The following is a 20537-nucleotide window of genomic DNA, read 5'->3' as shown; positions in this document are numbered from 1 at the left end:
TCACCAGTCCTAAAGACTGAGAAGACCAAGAGCACAGTATCACCATCACATTGTGAGACAGAGCAAGTGTTACCTTGGGTCTCTCTTCCTCTTATAAAATCATTGTGCAGACTCCACCATTATAAGCTCATGAAATCCTAACCTCACAAAGACCCTTCCCCCAGATACTCAGTTTATGAAGTTGAATGTTAGGTTTCTGACACATGAACCTTTGGCAGACACACTCAACATAGAAACCACCTCAATCATCCTGCCAAGCTTAACTTTCTCTTACTCCAAAACTCAGTATAACTTTGTTTTTCTATAGTTAAATCATCATCCTTCACCATCTCTTAGAGTTTGAGAAATGCCATTTTGATGATTTAAGCAACTAATTCTACATATTACGTTTTAATTTGAATTTTGATTCTGAATCCAGAGAGAACATACAGATTGTTCGTAAGTATAGATGTGCAGATTGAACATCCTTAACACAAAATCTAAAATGCCCCACAATCCAAAGTTTTTTGAGTGCCTGCATGACACCACAAGTGGAAAATTCCATACCTGTCCTCATGTGATGAGTCATAGTCAAAACACAAATATACTAATAATACTATATTAAATTACCTTCACACCTGCCGGGCTCGGTGGTACACGCCTGTATCCTAGCAGAGGATCCTCAGGAAGCTGAGGCAGGAGAATCTCAAGTTCATAGCCAAAATCAGCAATTTATCAAGGCCATAAGCAACTCAACGAGACCCTGTCTCTAAATAAATTTTTTTTAAAAAGGGGGGTGCGGCGGGGCTGGAGATGTGGCTTGGTGGTTAAGCAGCCCTGGGTTCAATCCCCAGTACCAAAAAAAAAAAAAAAAAAGTTACTTTCATGCTATGTGAATAAGGTGTATATGAAATATAAATGAATTTCATGTTTAAACCTGAGTTCCTTTCCTAAGATACCTCATTAAATACATGAAAATGTTCAGAAGTCCAAATATTTCTAAAGTCTGAAGCACTCCTTGGTCCTAAGCATTTCAGACAAGAGACGCTCAATCCGTATATGCTTAGCTAGAAGTTACAGGAACTTTACAATCCTATATGACTTTTTTAAAAAACATTTTTCCTGACATTTTACTACAAAAAAATTTAAAATAAATTTTTTAAATTTACAGTGATCACACATGTATGTGTACCACATATTTGTTTTGTTAAATGTCTGTCCCTCTTTCATTCCTCTGTGCCTTCATGAGTCCATCTTAAATAACTTGAAGTAAGTTTGAGATACCAGTACTTTTCACTCCTAAATACTTAAATATGCACACTATTTATCTTCAGTATAAAGTACTGTTTTATACTCCCATTAGCAATAAGTATAAGTTGCAGTTGCTCTGCATCCTCATTATCATTTAATATTATCTTTAATTTTAGCAAGATTAGTAAGTAGGTATGTAATACTATTTCAGTCAGCTTTTTCACTGCTGTGACTAAAGGATCAGACCAGAACAATTGTAGAAGAGGATAAGTTTATTTGGGGGATCACAGTTTCAGAGGTCTCAATCCACAGACGGCAGACTTTATTTGTTGGTGCTCAAGGTGAGGCAGAACATCATGGCAGAAGAGTGTGGCAGAGGAAAGCAACATATATGGATGATCAGGAAGCAGGGGGAGAGAAGTCTCCACTTGCCAGATACAAACATATCCTAAAGCCTCATCCCAATTCCAACCTCCTCTAGCTGTACCCCACCACTTCAGTTACCACTCAGTTATTTCCTTTCAGGAGATTAATTCACTGATTGGGTCAAGACTCTTACAACTCAGCCATTTCTCCTCTGAACCTTCCTGTATTGTCTCACTAGTGAGCTTTTGGGGGACATTTCACATCCAAACCATAACAAGTACTGTTTCATTTGCATTTCTCTGATGAATAATTATATACATTCATTGTTCACTTTGTTGTTGTTGTTGGTACCAGGTATTGAACACAGGGGTGCTCAAACCCTGAGCCACATCCCCAGCCCTTTTTATTTTTTGTTTTGAAATAGGGTCTCACTAAGTTGCCTTGGGCCTTGCTAAACTGCTGAGGCTGATCTCAAACTTGCAGTCCTCCTGCCTCAGCCTCCTAAGTTGCTGAGTTTACAGGCATGTGTCAGCAAGCTGACTCCTACATATCTTTTGGGATACATGATTTTAATATGTTCAAAATTGTTTTAGTTCTGTAACTTAACATTTTTGATCCATATTATTTAAATCTATTGCTTACACTCTTCTGTGTATTCAATAAATTTTAGAATTAAACTTTAAAAGACAAATGTCATGCAGTTTTCCACTTTAGACTGGGGCACATTAAATAGAGGAGACACACTATTGTCTTATTCTCTCCTGAGTTCTTACTTCCAGAGAAGGAGTATCAGCCAACAGGGCTTTTATCAATTTCTGAATATGAAACAGAAATTGAAAAAGGAATTTATATGATAAAGTTATTGGTAATCTCTAATCAATAGGAAAATACAGAGAATGATTATAATGGACTTCACTTACATGATTTTAATTATGATAACAAAATAGTATAATTTAGCTTGGAAAAAGGTCACATTTTAGGTTAAGGTACATTACTATAGGATTATTTTTGAAATTTATGTCTGGCTTTTTTTCTTTTTATCATCCTTAGGTATTATTAATTTGTGTAAACCTGGAAACTCTGGGATCCAATCTCTAATTGGAGTGCTTTGCATACCAAATATGGAAATAAGGGTAGGTAAAAGTTATTGAGATTGTTTCATTCCTGAAATGAATTAAATTATTCAGGAAATCAATGATTTTTTTAAAAAATTTCAGGTGAGTTTTTTTTCCCTCATTGTTAATTTGTATTGTAGAGCATTTTGAAAATACATGAGTGTTTAATACTTAGTTAAACCCTAAATACCATAGTAATCACTTAGAATTCTGCTGTTAGGAATGATGATTATTTTAAAAATTAAGTTGAAAATGTAAATTTAATTATGCTTCATTCATTAATAATGCAAGCAAATAGAAAGGTATCATTATAAAAGGTTCAAACACTGCAGAAATACATTTAGCAAAAAACTGATGTATTTAGATGTCTGTGCCTTGAAATTTATATTATGTATTTATACTATGAGTTTTTATTTTGAAGATGGTGATTTTGATTAAAATTATATATTGATTTATTAGCCATATCCCTAAATTATTGATATGTAGGGAGTTTGTAATAAATAGGTAAAAACATATGAAGTTTAGAGCTAAAAAGAATTAACTCAAGTGATTCTTTTCCTTTCTCCTTAAAATATTTTCATTTTAATTTTTTAATTTTGTTCCTTCTTTTTGCCCTTTGAAACCAAACCTGGAGTGGAAAAAAATTAGAAAATTTTGGCCAGTTGTGCCTTGCTTCAAGTATGAAATAAAAAGCATTTAGATAATAGAAGTGAAAAGATATGATTATAAATGTGGAATCTCCGAGTAAGGAACCAAAAAGTGGGGGTTATTTGTTTAACTTTTTTTTCTTTTCTTTTCTTTCTTTCTTTCTTTTTTTTTTTTTTTTTTTTTTTTTTTTTGTTGTTGTTGTTGTTGTTCAAACCCCAGGGCCTTGTGCTCACCACTGTACCACACCCCAGCCCATCAGTTAACTACTAACCTTGTAGGTGGGAAAGAACATGGAATCTATTTTTCATTGTACAATGGGGAAAGATTTTTTTGAAAAGATTAAATGATGTATATAGTAAGAATTCCATAGTTACCTCTTCATTAATATAGTCTTGGTACACTAATATTCCACATAACAATAGTTTTGTTTTTATTGTTTGAATAGGATTTTTAAAAGTCTTTGAATAAAGATATATTCCATAAAAATAAGTAACTATTTGTTTGCTGTTGTAGCGGGGTCTACTTGAAGTGCTTTATGATATATTTCGTCTTCCTCTACCTGTTGTAACAGAGGAGTTCATAGAAGCACTTCTCAGCGTGGGTAAGTATTGAAGAGCATTTAGATCTACTTATTATAATCTTTAAAGTGACTTATCTAATGGAGATAAAATACCTAAAAGGTGTAATACTAATGTTGAACATCATTTTATTTTCTTAGTGCACAAGTATGGCTTGAAATTAACATAAATTCCTAACACTAAGAAATTTTAATTTCTTCTTTGCCATCCTATCTCTTACAAGTGAGCAATGAACTTAGGGAAAGCAATGAAAGAAACTAAGAACAGAGAAACCTAAAATTCTTCTGTTATCTAATTTTTGTCTTATTTTAACCAAATGACTCCTAAGTTCCAAAACAAAGGAAGTTAGATGTGCATACTTTATATAAATTGTTTTTTGTATGTCTTTTTGAGTGTATTGTTTCTTCATCAGAGAACTCTTTGGGATTCTTGATGTAGTCAGGCTGACTGATGATTCTATACTTAACTGAAGTGTTTCAGTGTTATCTAATCTTTTAACTATGTAATTTTAACAACTTTAGATCCAGGAAGGTTCCAAGATAGTTGGAGGCTTTCAGATGGCTTTGTAGCAGCTGAGGCAAAAACTATTCTTCCTCATCGTGCCAGATCCAGGTAGAATTTAAATATAAAATATGGTTCCAAATTATTACCTTTACTGTTTTATGTAAGACAGTGTAGTATATGAAACATTCTTTAAATTATTTATGTGCTGTTTTTTTCCAGGCCAGATCTCATGGATAATTATTTGGCATTGATACTCTCTGCGTTTATTCGTAATGGACTTTTAGAAGTAAGACTTAAAAACCTCATTTTATTCTATTTTGTTTATTTTATTTTCTCTAGCAGAATTCTTTCAGAGTAAAAAGCACATCTGATGAATAAATATGTTCATGTATATTATTTTACAATAGTATTTTAATTTTCATAGGGTTTGGTTGAAGTGATAACGAACAGTGATGACCATATCTCAGTTAGAGCTACTATCCTTCTAGGAGAGCTGTTACATATGGTAAGTTTAGCAACTTCTCATTGTATGTTTCATACTTTTAATGTTATGATTTATAAAAGGGATCATTTTAGTGTTGCTTTATAGTATGTCAAAAAATAAAGTTTTGCATTTTGTATGTTTTTATATATACATATATAAATATATCTCAGCTGATTTTATTAATGGAACAAATATAGAAAATACAAAGTACTGAATGTTATATTTTTATACTAATTTTTGATATGGATATTTTAGTTCTGTAAATCTTGGTTGCTTTTAGAAAGACTTCCTACCTAAAAAAAAGAAATTATAAAGCTGTAGATATTATTTCAGTCATCTGGAAATATAATCAGTACATTATAGCCAGTGCCCGAATTTTAGAATCTTTTTTGCAAAAATTTCATAATTTTCATGTTTGGATATCAGTGTTATTGGTGAACTTTTAATTTGAGGTTCAGAGGATGAGAATTCTTTTAGTTGGGACTGGGTGGCACTATGATTTTCTGACACTAGGTACTACTAATAATTATTACTACTTATTATTAAGTGCTAGAAAATTGATGTGATCATTCTCTCAGCAAATTAAGCAAAGAGGAAACTCTGCTCATTTGCATGCTATACATAATAGAAATTTATATTTCTAGGTCACCTACTGCTTGGTAAAATAAAAGAATCACTTCAAATTCATCACAAAAATGATCCAGTGGGAAAACTTTTAGAATTTTTTAAAAAGTTTTGTTTTGTTTTGGCTTGTGTTCCCTCCTCTTCTTTCTGTTGCTATCTTCATGCCTCCATAACAGTTAGCCCATGTATGTGAGTAAGATAAAGAAAATTAAACATAGTTTAATGTTAACACTTTTTTTGATCAGCGAATTATTCAGCCACTTGTTCTATTTTCCCTCAAACCATGAATGAATTAAATAGTATTTCAGGTTCTTAGATCTGATTATTTTAATTCTTACAATGTCATTTCCTGTAAGGAACCAATATCCAGAATTATTTGCTTTTATAAATTTTATCTCTTTCCTTTTGCTCATATACCAGAATTCTGTGATTCTCTTGAAACATAAAAGCCAGCCAATTTAAAATATAGCAGTACTAGTTCATTCTGTATTATTCTTATATCTTTTCTCTTACATATTTAATTAACTTACCTATCCTCATTGCTAGAAAGCAAGTTGTATGTGAGATTTTGTTTGGAAAGCAGAAGTTAGTTTCTTTATTTCAAGATTGTTGATATGTGAGACAAACCTATTCTGAGAAAGTGTTACTTAAAACTTATGTCAACTCCTAAGTTTTGATATTGCATTTGGCATTTTAAATGTTATTTTTAACATGAATTCAGTACAGTTCTGTAATGTTTTGCTATATAATCCTTGCAAATCACTTAAGAATTGAGTTTAATTGACTGCCACTAAGAAGTCATAATTTAGTAAAGGATCTATTAAAATCAGTGGTTTTATTAATGTCTTTCTGTGTATTTGTTGTATTTCATTGTTAGTAAAAGTAGATAATATAAAAATGATAAGTATTGGGGAAATAATTTAATTAAAAAAACCTCAGTTTTCAATGGTCTTGAATATAGTATCTGCAAGTAACTTTTTTTTTTTTTTTTTTTTTGCAGAATAAGTTTAGTGTAATATATGGGAGCAAGTAACTTTAAATGTAAAATATTTCTTTTTCTAAAATCTTGTTTTATTTCCAATATATCATGTTTTATTTTAGGCAAACACAATTCTTCCTCATTCACATAGCCATCATTTGCACTGCTTGCCAACTCTAATGAATATGGCTGCATCCTTTGATATCCCCAAGGAAAAGAGACTGTAAGTATCAGAGTTCTTGCAACACTTATGTTTAGTGTATGTAATTTCCACTTAGGTTACCTTCTCTTCTTTTTTTAAAAAAAGTAATAGAAATGGGTTCTTTGGAAATTCCTTTAGAGAAGCCTTATAAATAACAGGTAAAATTAATGCTTCTCAAGTATTTAATAATTTGTATTTTAGAATACAAAGTATTAATAGTATAGTAAAATCACCTTCTTTTCCTTATGTTTCTGGACAAAGATACAACTTATTACTACATGACTTAAAATGTTGGTTGAGAGTTTTTTTTAAGTAATTTTACGTTTCAAGTAGCAATTTAAGCTCTTTAAAATGTGTATGAATTATTTCAAATTTTCAGATCACAAAGTCTATCAGTATATTGTTTTACTTGTGTGGTTAATAATGTTGAAATTTAGTAGCCCCTATTATAGGCATAGCAGTCAGTTGAATTCTTGATACAGAAAGAGATATTACAAACACAGAATTTATAAACAAAAGGATAGTGATATAACTATAGCTGTACTGGAATTTTAGTACTAGTAATACAGTATAAAAGATGGGAAGTGCTAATAGGACTTTTAAATTTTTGGTAAAGATTATGTCTAATAGGTATGTCTGCACTGTTTTTGGTTATTATATATGTAGATACTTTTTTTCTTGATAGTAGCGAAATGTAGTTCATTAGCTATTCAGACTACAGATTTGTATTATTTTGTATTCTTTAGAAGTTTAATTAGATTAGCTGTATTGATACAAAAGTACACATATGAATCTTTCTATAAGTAAATAATAAACTATTAATTTTGTTAATGAAAATACTATTACTTAATAGACTGAAGTTGTATTATAAACTGAGGATATTAGGAATTATCTTAGCTCTGACTTTAGACTAACATCAATAATGGTACTTTCAGGCTTTATAGTTTCACAATGGGAAAAAAATTGTACTTTCTTAGAATTTGGTAGACCTACACTATAGGTCAAATTATGGTCACCACGATACTATTTATAATTACAAATAAATGCAGAAAATGGAGACCATTCCCTTGATACTGGGCTCCTTGATTAAATACAGTGAAATAATATTGCATCCTCACCCAATAAACAAAAAGTCACTTTGAAGTGGATTAAGGACTTACACATAAAAAACAAAGCATTAAAATTATATAAGAAAATATAGAAAACTAGGTTTTTGACTTTGTGAAAGGAATTCTTAAAAGCATTATGTAAGAGGGGCCTGTCACCTTAAAGAGGTTAGTAAGTGCATGTTTGAGTCTAAGTAATCAGTGTTTCTTCATGTAAATCAGCAATCTTTTGTGTTTTAAATTTGCCCTAGTATTTCACATTTTTAATAATAATCTCTATCGCTGAATTTATGTAAGTTTTAATGAGTTGCTGTGTTAGTCAACTTCTTGTCACTGAAAAATACCTTAGAAAGACAACTTAGAAGAGGATTTGGGGCTCACAGTTAACAGCGGTTTCAGTCCATCATCTGCTAGCTCCATTGCTTTGGACCTGAGATTAGGCAGAACATCACAATGGAAGGACATGGTAGAGGAAAGCTGCCCAGCTCATGGCAGCCAGGAAGCACAAGTAGAGTCTGTGGGGACCAGGCACAAGAAATGCCCTTTCAGAACTTGCTTTCAGTGACCTACTTCCTCCAAATAGGTTCCACCTCCTGTAGTTTCCATCACCTCTCAATAGCATTCAAATTATTAGTCCATCAAATGGATAAATCCAGTGATCAGTTTGGAGCTCTTGTGAACCAGTCATTTCTTAAAAGTCTCACCTCCAACCATTAGCGCATTGGGGACCCAAGCCTTCAAGAGTCTTTTGGGTGAGACTTCATATCCAAACTATAACAGTTACCAAAATAATTGCTTTAAAATTTTGCTAATCTTATTGTAGTATTAATTGATTTTTTTTCTCATTAGGCGAGCCAGTGCAGCACTAAATTGTTTAAAACGCTTCCATGAAATGAAGAAACGAGGACCTAAGCCTTACAGCCTTCATTTAGATCACATTATTCAAAAAGCAATTGCAACACATCAGAAACGGGATCAGTATCTTCGAGTTCAGAAAGATATATTTGTTCTTAAGGTACTAGCTAATTTTTAACCACTGAAGTTTAGTATACCTGTACTTGTTTTAGTTTTCCTGTTTCATTCATATGAATTGATTTTCAGATGGCTTTTAGTTTTACAATGACTGGGCAGTTTAGAACTGGGTTTTTATAACCCTTTAAAATTAAAAACTTTGATAATCTCTTAAATGAAACATCTTTTTTTTTATTTTTAAAATTTGAACTTAGTTTTCTGATGTGAGGACAGTTGGCCTTGATTATCCTATTACTTTTTGGTGATTTTAGGACACAGAGGAAGCTCTTTTAATGAACCTTAGGGATAGCCAAGTCCTTCAACATAAAGAGAATCTTGAATGGAATTGGAATCTTATAGGGACCATTCTTAAGGTATGACAAGAAACTTCATGGTGATGAATTGATTGTCTTCATTTTATTATTATAATTTATTACAGTTATGTGCTTGGGAGTTGATAAATAACATATAATGTTATTTTATTTTAGTGGCCAAATGTAAATCTAAGGAACTATAAAGATGAACAGTTGCACAGGTATGTAAAAACTATTGTGCCTTTAAATAAAGAACTTAGATTTGGATTATATTATGCATAATACATGCTAAAAGTAGAAATTAGTGTTTTAAAGAGACAGACATAGATACATACATTTTAATAATTTGTTTTTAACAGGTACATCCATACATTTTTATGTGTAGTCTTATTTTAATTAATCAAAACACACCAACTAATTCTTTTTCTAGTTATATATTTCTGCTCTTAGTTTTGGGTCAAAGGAATTTGTTGAGATAAGTATTTTAAATTGGATTAATACCAACTGTGTAGTGGTCTTAACTCTAACAAACGAGAGTGATTTGATATACAATATCTACTTTTACTTATGTCGGACTTTGGAGAGTTATATATTCTTCTTCGTCTTAACACTCTCTTTACCTAAACCATTTGTAAAACATACTAATGGTCATATCATATAGAACACTTCAGACTGTGCTGTTCTCACCATGCTTTTTTACTTTTGAATTTCAGCTAACCAGCTGATCCCATACTGATCTCATTGGATAAGAGGGCCTTACTTTATATTTGAGAAGTTGTCATTAACATTTTTTCAGTGTGTTCATCTTCTCATGATATATAATTTAATATCTGTATCAAGTTCTGAGGAATACACAGAACATAAAAAATACACTGAAATTAAGAAACTTAGTACTAACTTTTCATACTCCTTGAGAACAGAAATGATGACTTTTTGAAATTTGTTTTCCTAATGCCTTGACCTAGCTCTGCCTATTGGATTAGATTGTAGTGCATGAAATTAAAATGAACTAAATTAAAAGGAAGCCTAGAACCCATAGTTGAAAATTATTCCAGTATTACAAATTATGTCCATAAATTCGGTTGCCTGTAAAATTCACTGTAAAGTTCTTATTCCTTAAAGATATTCTTTACAATGAAAATTTCTTTTTGGTAAAATGTACCAAATGTGTTTATTAAGTTTCCTAACCATTTACTCCAGTGGTTCAGACACAAAACATATTCTTTGTGACCTTTGGTGAAAATTCTTAAAACTTTTTGGTATTTTCTCACTTCGTTGCTAATTTTATTTTGATTTTAGGTTTGTAAGAAGACTTCTTTATTTTTATAAGCCCAGCAGTAAATTGTATGCCAACTTGGATTTGGATTTTACCAAGTCCAAGCAGCTCACAGTGGTTGGTTGCCAATTTACAGAATTTCTTCTTGAGTCTGAAGAGGTAAGAACTCTGAATATTTTCAGAGCAAATTTTTTTTTGTTCAGTTTGCCCTTCTTTTACTGTTACCACCCTCTTTTTGCCTTTATTTCTAAGTAGACATAAGGATATATTTAGAAACATAAGAAATTAATTCAGACCAGACCTAGATTTGAATTTCAAATTAGTAATTAGCTGGAAATGAGACAGTTAGCAATTATCTGCCCTCTAGGAGACTTGTTTTACTCTTTTGTAAAATGGAGAATATATCCATCTACAGGTAGTCTTATGTTAAATGGGATTGAAAATAACAGGGACCCAGTGATTATTGTCTCTTATTAGAAACTCATGATTGTTATTAAAGTTTTTGCACTTGATTTTTTTTTTTTTTTGGTTATAGGATGGGCAAGGATATTTAGAAGATCTTGTAAAGGATATTGTTCAGTGGCTCAATGCCTCATCTGGAATGAAACCTGAAAGAAGTCTTCAAAATAATGGTCTATTGACTACTCTTAGTCAACACTACTTTTTATTTATTGGAACACTTTCTTGCCACCCTCATGGAGTCAAAATGCTGGAAAAATGCAGTGTATTTCAGTGGTGAGCATCCCTAGATTTTGTTGTATCTTATACCTAAAAATGTTTTAATTGTTCTATTTCTTAAAAATCAAAATTTGTTTTAATTCTTTTATTTCTTTAAAAAAGATTATAAATTAGTTTTATGTGATGTTTGGCTTAAATGTTTTCTTTCACAAATCCTTATTGATACTAGGAATTTAAAAATATATGTTGAATTGTCTTCATACCTCCTTACCCACACACAAAAAAATTGGTAACTATATGATGCATGTATTAATCTCATTGTAGTAATCAAGGTATATATATTCTCTTGTCACCACATTATACACCTTGAATATGTGAATATTTATATTTTTTTATTTCTCAACTACATTTTAATAAAGCTGAAAATTTTGTTAAATTAGTGAATTATTATAGTAATTTCTATTAACCTTCATTATCTTTTTCCTTGTTTTTTTTAAGCCTGTTAAATCTTTGCTCCTTGAAAAACCAGGATCACTTGCTAAAACTGACTGTTTCTAGCTTGGACTATAGCAGAGATGGATTAGCTAGAGTCATTCTATCAAAAATCCTAACAGCAGCTACTGATGTGAGTACATAGGCAATAAAACTGTATTTTTTATAACCAATTAATTCAGTACTTTGTGAATTTTAGACTAAGTAAAATTATAAATTCTAAGAATACGGGATGTGAATTCAGTGTACTTTAAAATTCTAGTTCCTCTGAGGAACTCCTCCACATAATATCTGTGTGTATGTGTGTATATGTATATATGTATTTTTTTAATCAAAAAGGATGAAGCTACTAGGTGGAAAGAGAAGTATTTTATTTTACTAGTAGTAAATAAGTATTAAGAACTAGACCATCAATTCCATTCTTTCTGCCTTTTTCAAGTATCAGAACTTTCCCAAAATAAAATCAAATAGGCTATACATGGTTCAAGTCTGTGTGTGTGTGTTTTAATGTATTCATTTATCTTTATAGGCCTGCAGGCTATATGCAACAAAACACTTGAGGGTATTATTGAGAGCTAATGTTGAATTCTTCAATAATTGGGGAATTGAGTTACTAGTGACTCAGCTACATGATAAAAACAAAACAATTTCTTCTGAAGCTCTGGATATCCTCGACGAAGCTTGTGAAGACAAGGTGAAGGTTTATTTTTTAATAATGAAATACTTAGACATGAATTTCTATTAAAATATTTTATTTTAATTGACAATTTTATGAAAGTAAAATGTATATAAGATATGCATTTTGGAAAAAAGAACGTGCTATCTTTGTATAAATGTTAATTTGTCAAATAATCTCTTTTAGGCCAATCTTCATGCTCTTATTCAGATGAAGCCAGCTTTATCCCACCTTGGGGACAAGGGTTTGCTTCTCCTCCTAAGGTAGATTTTAAGTAAATTTTCTTTGGCTATATTTTCTGTTGTCTTCTCTTTGGTAGTGTATATTAAAGCTGGGTTCAAATCTGAATAGGAACCCTACTCTGAATTAGTTTACCTCTTATCTTCTGAAATATGCCTATTTTAATCATAGACATTCTATAATATTGAAACTCTGTTCATTATTTTTCTTAAATGTTTTGTATTTTCTTTTTCTCATACTTTTCATGACATTGTCTTTGATTAGGTTTATATGATTTGCAAAGATTGGAAAATTGTTTATAATTGAAACCTGGTAAATTTATCATTGACCTTTTCACTTTACAGGGTAGCTGTTCCTAAAATCTTTTAGCTCCTTAATCATATTTTTTGTTTGAGTTATTTTAGCTCTTTAAAAATATTTTGTCATTACCCTGTTTACGTGTATGACTACATGAACGGTATGCATGTACATCTTGAAAAACTATAGAAACAAAAAGTTGTACCCCATTTGTGTGCAATGAATCAAAATGCAGTCTGTAAAAATTAAAAAAAAAAAAACCTATGTCTTGTTTTAATTTACAGATTTCTCTCCATTCCAAAAGGGTTTTCCTACCTGAATGAAAGAGGTTATGTAGCAAAACAGTTAGAAAAGTGGCACAAGGTAACTTGTTATTGAATAAGGTTTAATTTGCTTGTTTTTATTTTGGGAAATAGATTTGTGAATTTAGAAGGTTTTTTTCATATCATCAGTGTTTTAAAACTAATGAGATTAAATATTTAAACATTCATATTTAAACACAGTCCTAATTTCTATGTATTTATCCATTTTTAAGTATAATTATTATTATATAGTAAACTTTTAACTTGATCCTATTGAAATTTTCCTTTAAACTCAGTTGATTTTATGTATTATTTTTAATTTGTCAATCCTATTTTACCATTATTTCTTTTATTCTTGGGTCCTTTATATAGACGACAACTTTGCATGTGTGCTTTTATGCTGAAACTAAAATAGTGTTCCAAATGAAGGAAAATGAAAAACTGTTATAGTTAAGCAAATATAATCATCTAATTTAACTTTCTTTTAGGATGCTACTTTATATGAATCAGAACAAACTTCTTGTTGTAGGTAGTAGGGAAACCTAGTAAGAATGGAGTAGCTTGAAGCTATTAGATAATTTCTTAACTTTTCTTTAGCTGGTTATCCCTGTGGCTTCATTATTTTGTTTGTGGCATTATGTTAAAGCATCTTAGAAAACCCATGAACAAAATAATCTATACCATTATAAATATTTTTAGATTTCTATCATTTGAGACCATTTATCCTTTTTTCCTTCGTTTAAATAGTTTTAGGGTATTACATCATGCCGGTATTCCCAGTGACTCAGAGGCTAAGGCAGGAGGATCCCATATTCAAGACCAGGCTGGACAACTTAGTTAGTGACTCTTTCTCAAAATAAAAAATAAAAAGGGCTTGGAATGTAGCTCAGTGGGAGAGTTCCTTTGGGTTTAATCCTAAGTACCAGTAAAAGCAAACAAACAAAAAGCAAATGAAAAGTACTAAAACTTTAAAGCTTACAGTTTCAGGCATGAAGTCTTTCAAAAATTGATGAATTGGAGAGCTGAGACAAGACATGATCATTTTTTATTTTAAATAGAATACATTTAAACTTAACTGTTACTGTAAAATAAAATTAATTGTCGTGTTAGACAAATTAGGAAATAATTTAGCAAATCTGGTTCAATGCTTAGGTAATAAGAGTAAAATGAAAGTGCTATAGCAAAGACATGTACAAGTGCGTATGGGAGTGCAAAGGAGAGATTAATGATCCTGCCTTAGGGACTAGCAAAAGAAATGTTGGACAGGCTCAGTGGAGAATGTGATATTTCAAATAGTCTTGAGGAGCAAATAAATTGTAAAAAGAGTACTCCAGGACTGGAGTGTGGCTCAGTGGTACAGCAGTTGCCTGGCATGTGTGATAGATACCCTGTGTTCAGTCCTCAGCACCACATATAAATAAGTGAATAAATAAAATAAAGATCCATAGACAACTAAAAAAAATTTAAAAAAAAAGAGTACTCAGAAAGAGGAAACAGAATACATTTGTATAGGTTATTGAAACTTCGTAGACTTGTGAAGAAAGCCATATTCCAGTGTAGTTGGGGCTAGAACAAGTGGGATTTTCAAGCTACATTAAATCATACTAAGGGATTCAATTTTATACTATTTAGTTAAATCATTGTAAGTCTTTAAATAGTTATCACAGTCAAAAGTATGCTTTAGATACATGATGGATTGCAGCGTAGAATCAGAAGTCTGATTATCAAAGGAAAGGTCTAGGCATATTGACACTAGTTTATAAGCAAGAATTGATGAGGGACTAAACTTTAGTGATAGGTTGATAGGCAAGGATACATTTTCTGGGCATTTTAAAAATAAGATGGACAGGCTTTGTGAGTTGGTTGTATACAGTGAGCGAACATTTGTGAGCGAGGATTCCAGTATGATTTAACAAGGTTTCTAATTCAATGACTGAATTATAATGGATTATCATTAAGAGATCATAATTACAAAAAGTGGTTTGCTGTATGATAGGGAATTTTGAATACGTTGAACTGTTTCCTGTGGGATGACCTAATGATGGTATCTAGGAAATATTTGAAAGTATAGGTCTGGAGTTTAGATATGTGTAGAAGATGACAGTATATAGTAGTAGTTGAAACATGAAATGAATGAGGTCACTAGAGAAACGTCAAGAACAAAAAGAGAGGACAGCATTTTCCCCTAGGGAACACCTGGCTTAATAAGGGGAAGAAAAGAACAATGGGAAAAAAATCATCAGAAAGAGTGGTGTCAGCTGGGCGAGGTGGTGAACGTCTGTAATCCCACAGGCTCCGGAGGCTGAGGCAGTAGAATCTAGAGTTCAAAGCCAGCCTCAGGAAAAGTGAGATGCTCAGCAACTCAGTGAGACCTTGTCTCTAAACAAAGTACAAAATAGGGCTGGAGATGTGGCTCAGTGGCCAAGTGCCTCTGAGTTTGATCCTCGGTATCCACCCACTCCCCACCAAAAAAAAAAAAAAAAAAAAACAAAGAATAACATCAGTGAAGTATGATTCAGGAAGGAGAGGCCAGTGAAGTCACATTAGATGAAAACTGTAAGATAGGCTGTTAAATTGGATGATTAGGTCATTGGTGAATTTTACTATTGCAGTTTTAGTAAAAAGTTGTAAATTTGCTGAATTGCAGATACATTAGTTTAAGCAGCAAATGGAAGGTATAAAATCATAGTTAAATGCAGTCTCTTTATTAGAGAAGGGAAGAAAACATTGCTTACCATTAGACGTAGCACTTTTGAAGTGTTTTTTTATGTAATCCTCACAACAGTCCTATGAAATGCATTCTGTTATTTCTAATTTTGTGAATGAAAATGTTGAGGCTGACAAGATCATGCTAATTAATTCTAGATCACCAAACATGAGCATAAGAGAACAGGCACTAACTCGTTCTTTCTGAGCCCAAAGCTCATGCTCTTTCTACTCTTGATTTCCTTCAGTAGCATATAGCAGGTCATGAAGTAGGCAAACGGTTTAAATCTTTTATTTTAAGAAGTGAGGAAGTTGGAATTATTTATTTTTTTACCTAGTGAGACAAGAGAGACTAACAGGAAGAGAGGGAACAGTTGATGAAGTGGATTCCTGACTAGGAAGAGGATGTATCAAAAACACAGATGAAGAGATTTGTCTAAGAAGTAGAGAGAACTCTTCCTGTTAGAAAGGTTGAAGATTCCATAGAGAATTGGGAAAGTCAATTTGAAGATAGGAGGGAGGAAAACACTTTTCTTTCCTCTCTTAACTAACTTAGAAAGTTGACTTTTAGGGTAGCTATCAACTTTTTGGATTGGTTAGAGTGGACTGTGGTGACATTAGCGCGTTCAGCCACATATATGTGTCCTGTAGATGCTGGTGTAATCACAGTAATAAGGTATCTAAGATCACTTTTCTTCTCTTTTCTATAGTTCAGAGGAACACTATTATTCCTGGTATTTTCTACCAATTAGAGATTGATTGGTTTTCAGAAATTTTGGTTAAATATGAATCTCTTCCTTTAGTTTACTTTTAATTATTTTATTGAGACTTTTTTTAATCTGAGATCATTGTTTAGTCAGAGATTGGCAAATTATGACCCACTGAGGCCAAAGAATCCACTGCCTGTTTTAGTGTAACCTGCTGAGCATAGTTTTTATCTTTAAATGATGAAAAAAAATCAAAAGAATAATGGTACTTTGTGACAAGTGAAAATTATGAAATTTTTATTTCAGTGTATTTAAAATGCATATATTCTTATTTCTTTATTACCTGTAGCTGCTTTGTCTCTAAAGTGATAGTTGATAGGGGTGACAGCTGTATATGGCCTACAAAACCTAAAATATTTACTCTCTGGCCTTTTATAGAAAAAGTTTGCCCATCCTGAAAAAAAAAATGGAAAGACATAATTAATATAAACAGATAGTTCATGACTCAAAACCTTAGTTAAATCATTGTTGACACCATGACATAATTATGATGGTGATTTGGTATTACCTTTCTTTGATCTTCTGTTTTTGACTCTTGCTAATTATGTCTATTAGTGGTATTGTTTTGGAAAGCATTTTATTTTATAGTTACTTCTTATTTCTTTGATTTTTTTTTACTCTCTTTAACTGTTTTTTTTTTTTTTTTTTTTTTTTTAACCATCTGGACTCCAACATGAAAGAAGTACTCTTCTTTTTCACCACTGTACCTTTAAACCTGTTCTGTGTGATTCTTTCTCCTTGTTCCTGAATGGGCTTTTGGACAGATCATATAGCTTTTCTTTTCAGCTAGTAAACATAAACAGTTTGTTTCTTTTCCAAAGTAATAAAATATCGAAGCTAGCATAGTATTAAAATTCCACTCACTCAGTTTTACTCCTCTCATCTAGTACAGGCTGATATAGACTAAAAAACCTACAGTGGAGGAAAGATACGATTAATTTCATCACTCTTTATTGCTCATTTTTAACCCTCATTTACTAGCTGTAACTCTGTGACCTCTCCAGGTTTGAAGTAGGAGGAGAAAGAAGTAAGGGGTCAGAAACAGTATAATAATAATAATAATAATAATAGTAATAATTATGCAGGGTTGTTAGCCATGAGTGTAACAGATTTCAAATGTTGAGTCTGTTATTTGAGGATTACTTTCATGAATTCCACAATAATCTAACGTCTAGTTATCTCTCATTTGCAGTTCCCTTGACAAGAGCAGTGGTCTTTTGGCTACCTACTTAGCTAAAGGTCCACTCCTCGTTGTAGGGTTGAGGGTATACAGATAGGTGGGGCAGCACAGGTCTCCTTGTCCTTCCATTATCTTTTGGGCAGAATCCTCAAGATGTTCCACATCAGCAGGGCAAGGTAGCACACGTCTGTAATCCCAGTAACTCAGGAGGCTGAGGCAGGAGAATGCAAGCTTGCCAGCCTAAGCAATTTAACAGGGCCCTAAGCAACTTAGACCCTGTCTCAAAATTTAAAAAGAGGGAGAGTACTAGGGATGTAGCTCAGTGGTAAAGCACCCCTGGGTTCAGTCCCCAATCCCTCCCCAGAAAGATGATCTACATCAAAAACTTAACCCATTCCACAGTTTTAAACTATGTCCCTGACTTTCATTAGTGTTTTCCAAATGCCAGTGGTTAAAAGATTAACCAAGCATTCCATAAGGATGTAACTAATCCTATAAAAGTTCAAACACTTACCTCAATAAGATTTATACAGAGGAAAGTATAGTGATAATATATAATTAAAACTTCATTACTATTGCAAAGTAAATACAAAACTATAAAAATAGAAAAGGTTTTAAAGACTGTAAAAGTAGGGCATTCAGGCAACTCCCTGAAATCAAAATAGTATTCTGCCCCCTTATTTTCTGGAAGTATAATTGTTTGGGCAAAAGATATATTGGAATTTATTTATTAGTTTATTTATTTATTTTATTTACTTATTTGTGGTATTGGGAATTGAATCTAAGGGCACTCTTACACTGAGCTACATCCCCTTCCCTTTTTTGTTTTGGGACAGCCTCTTCTAAGTTGTCCAGGCTAGCCTAAAATTTGGGGGTCCTCATGCCTGAGCCTCTGAGTAACTGGAATTACAGACATATGCACGCATACCCAGCTTTGAACTTTTAATTTCTAATACATACTGCCAAATTGCTTTCCACAGAGGTTCCACTGATCCCTCTTGAAGTTTGAAGTGGAGATATTTTGTAATAAAGACAGCAGTGCAATGGGCTTAGTTTAAAGGATTTAAGTAGTTCTTCAAGTGTTAGAAGAAAATATTTTTTATATTTGACCTGATTTACATCAGTTGGGAGAAGCATCTTAATGGTGTTGAAATGATAGCATCATTTGATTTCCTTTTAAAATTTCTATTGAATATCTTCATAGTTTAACACAAAGAGATACTTTTTTAAAGGGAAAAGAATTCAAATAAGATAAAAAATATTTATTTACTCATTTGTACCCCAAAACATTAATTGACAAGGGAAAATTACAAGCAGAAGGTTTGGGATGTGATAGAACATTTGCATTCATAATACTCTTGCTATCCTCTTCCAAAAATTTTAAATTTCTGAACAGATTCTTTTTATTTTTCTCATATTCATTCTTCTGAAATTTGTTAAGTACCTAACCAATGTTTTGTGAATGTCATTATGAAACTGTATACAATTTAAAAGTATTATCTTCTAGGAATATAATTCAAATATGTTGACTTGATTGAAGAACAACTTAATGAGGCACTAACTACATATCGGAAGCCTATTGATGGTGATAATATGTTCGTCGGAGTAACCAAAGGTATATAGTCCAATCAGTGGAATAATTTATTACTAGTCCTCATTGTCAAGTTAAACCAAATTATAATCAATTTCTTTTAAGTTTATGCGTACTCATATGTTTCATAGGGGTCACATTTTTCTAGTCCGGGCTCTCTTACCAGAACTGTGAGAGCTGGTAAGAGATTTCTGGAGAAATCTTCATGCCTTCACACTTCCATATTTTATTTATGTTGGGGAATTGTATTTAATCCAGTACATTATTAACATTTTAATTAACATATAAATAAAGCAATGATATCTCAAACATCTTTCTTATACTAGATTACAGCGTCCTCATGTCTACCTGCCTGTACACCTTTATGGACAACTGGTACACCACAAAACAGGCTGTCATTTATTGGAAGTACAGGTAAAACATAATTGCTTATTTTAAATGATTATGATATTAAAAAAATTCTTAATGTTGCTAAAATATCATCTTTGAAAAAAAATTTTCAAAAGTTATAAAAGCAGTGGTGTAATTGATTTTGTAGTTATCTGTCCTGTAATTGACTTAGTCATTCTGTATTTGTAGTCCCTAAAAATATTACTGGCTTGCATGCATTTCCCTGTTTTGTGTGTGACTTTTGGAAAAGCTAACTTATTGTGGAGAATAAGCAACCCGGTAAAGAGCTGAAATGCTTTCCTTTGTTGTTTATTGGAAAAATTAAAATCTCCTTAAAAACATAATAAAAAACTAAGTGTTTCTTTCTAGCTCTCACTGGGAAATTAAACTGAACAAATTCAGTTACCACCAGTGAACAACAAATTGAAAGTGTAATTTGTGAACATCCCTAGTCTCATATACTTCATGGAATGTAATGGGTTTGGGCAAGAATTTATTCTTTATATAGTTTGTATGTTCACCGTATTTATAGCTGTATGTCTTGTAACTTGGTGTTTTCAATAAACATAACCTTTCTCTTATTCAAGATATAAATAGTTGTAGAAATATTTGTGCGTATGTGTGAAAATGATAGTAATCTAGCAGCTTAGTTCCTTTTTGTATCAGTGTTCATCTCAAGAATCCAAAGTTTTACATAATATAGTTTCATGTTTTTATATTATGTCTGTGAAGACTGTTGGGAAGATACCCTTATGAATATTTGAAAATAGATTTATTAAAA

At 31.9% G+C, this 20537-nt stretch overlaps 1 protein-coding gene across 1 annotated transcript in view; it reads left to right on the top strand.

Annotated features, from left to right (window-relative positions):
* Positions 1 to 20537, top strand: part of Rictor (RPTOR independent companion of MTOR complex 2) — a 126080-nt gene that overhangs the window by 89479 nt on the left and 16064 nt on the right. The window contains 19 exon segments of the mRNA XM_053743412.1: positions 2647 to 2729; positions 3873 to 3960; positions 4459 to 4549; positions 4661 to 4727; positions 4866 to 4946; positions 6651 to 6751; positions 8686 to 8851; positions 9120 to 9221; positions 9336 to 9382; positions 10461 to 10596; positions 10973 to 11172; positions 11614 to 11740; positions 12137 to 12301; positions 12470 to 12546; positions 13105 to 13183; positions 19283 to 19289; positions 19292 to 19363; positions 19366 to 19390; positions 19693 to 19780. Of these exon segments, the coding sequence (XP_053599387.1) occupies positions 2647 to 2729; positions 3873 to 3960; positions 4459 to 4549; positions 4661 to 4727; positions 4866 to 4946; positions 6651 to 6751; positions 8686 to 8851; positions 9120 to 9221; positions 9336 to 9382; positions 10461 to 10596; positions 10973 to 11172; positions 11614 to 11740; positions 12137 to 12301; positions 12470 to 12546; positions 13105 to 13183; positions 19283 to 19289; positions 19292 to 19363; positions 19366 to 19390; positions 19693 to 19780 (1802 nt within the window).

This window comes from Sciurus carolinensis, chromosome 6 (assembly GCF_902686445.1).
Source record: "Sciurus carolinensis chromosome 6, mSciCar1.2, whole genome shotgun sequence".
In the NCBI taxonomy this organism is placed as follows: domain Eukaryota; kingdom Metazoa; phylum Chordata; class Mammalia; order Rodentia; family Sciuridae; genus Sciurus; species Sciurus carolinensis.
The sequence above is the reverse complement of the archived record's forward strand: the minus strand, read 5'-3'. Positions and strand labels throughout refer to the sequence as shown.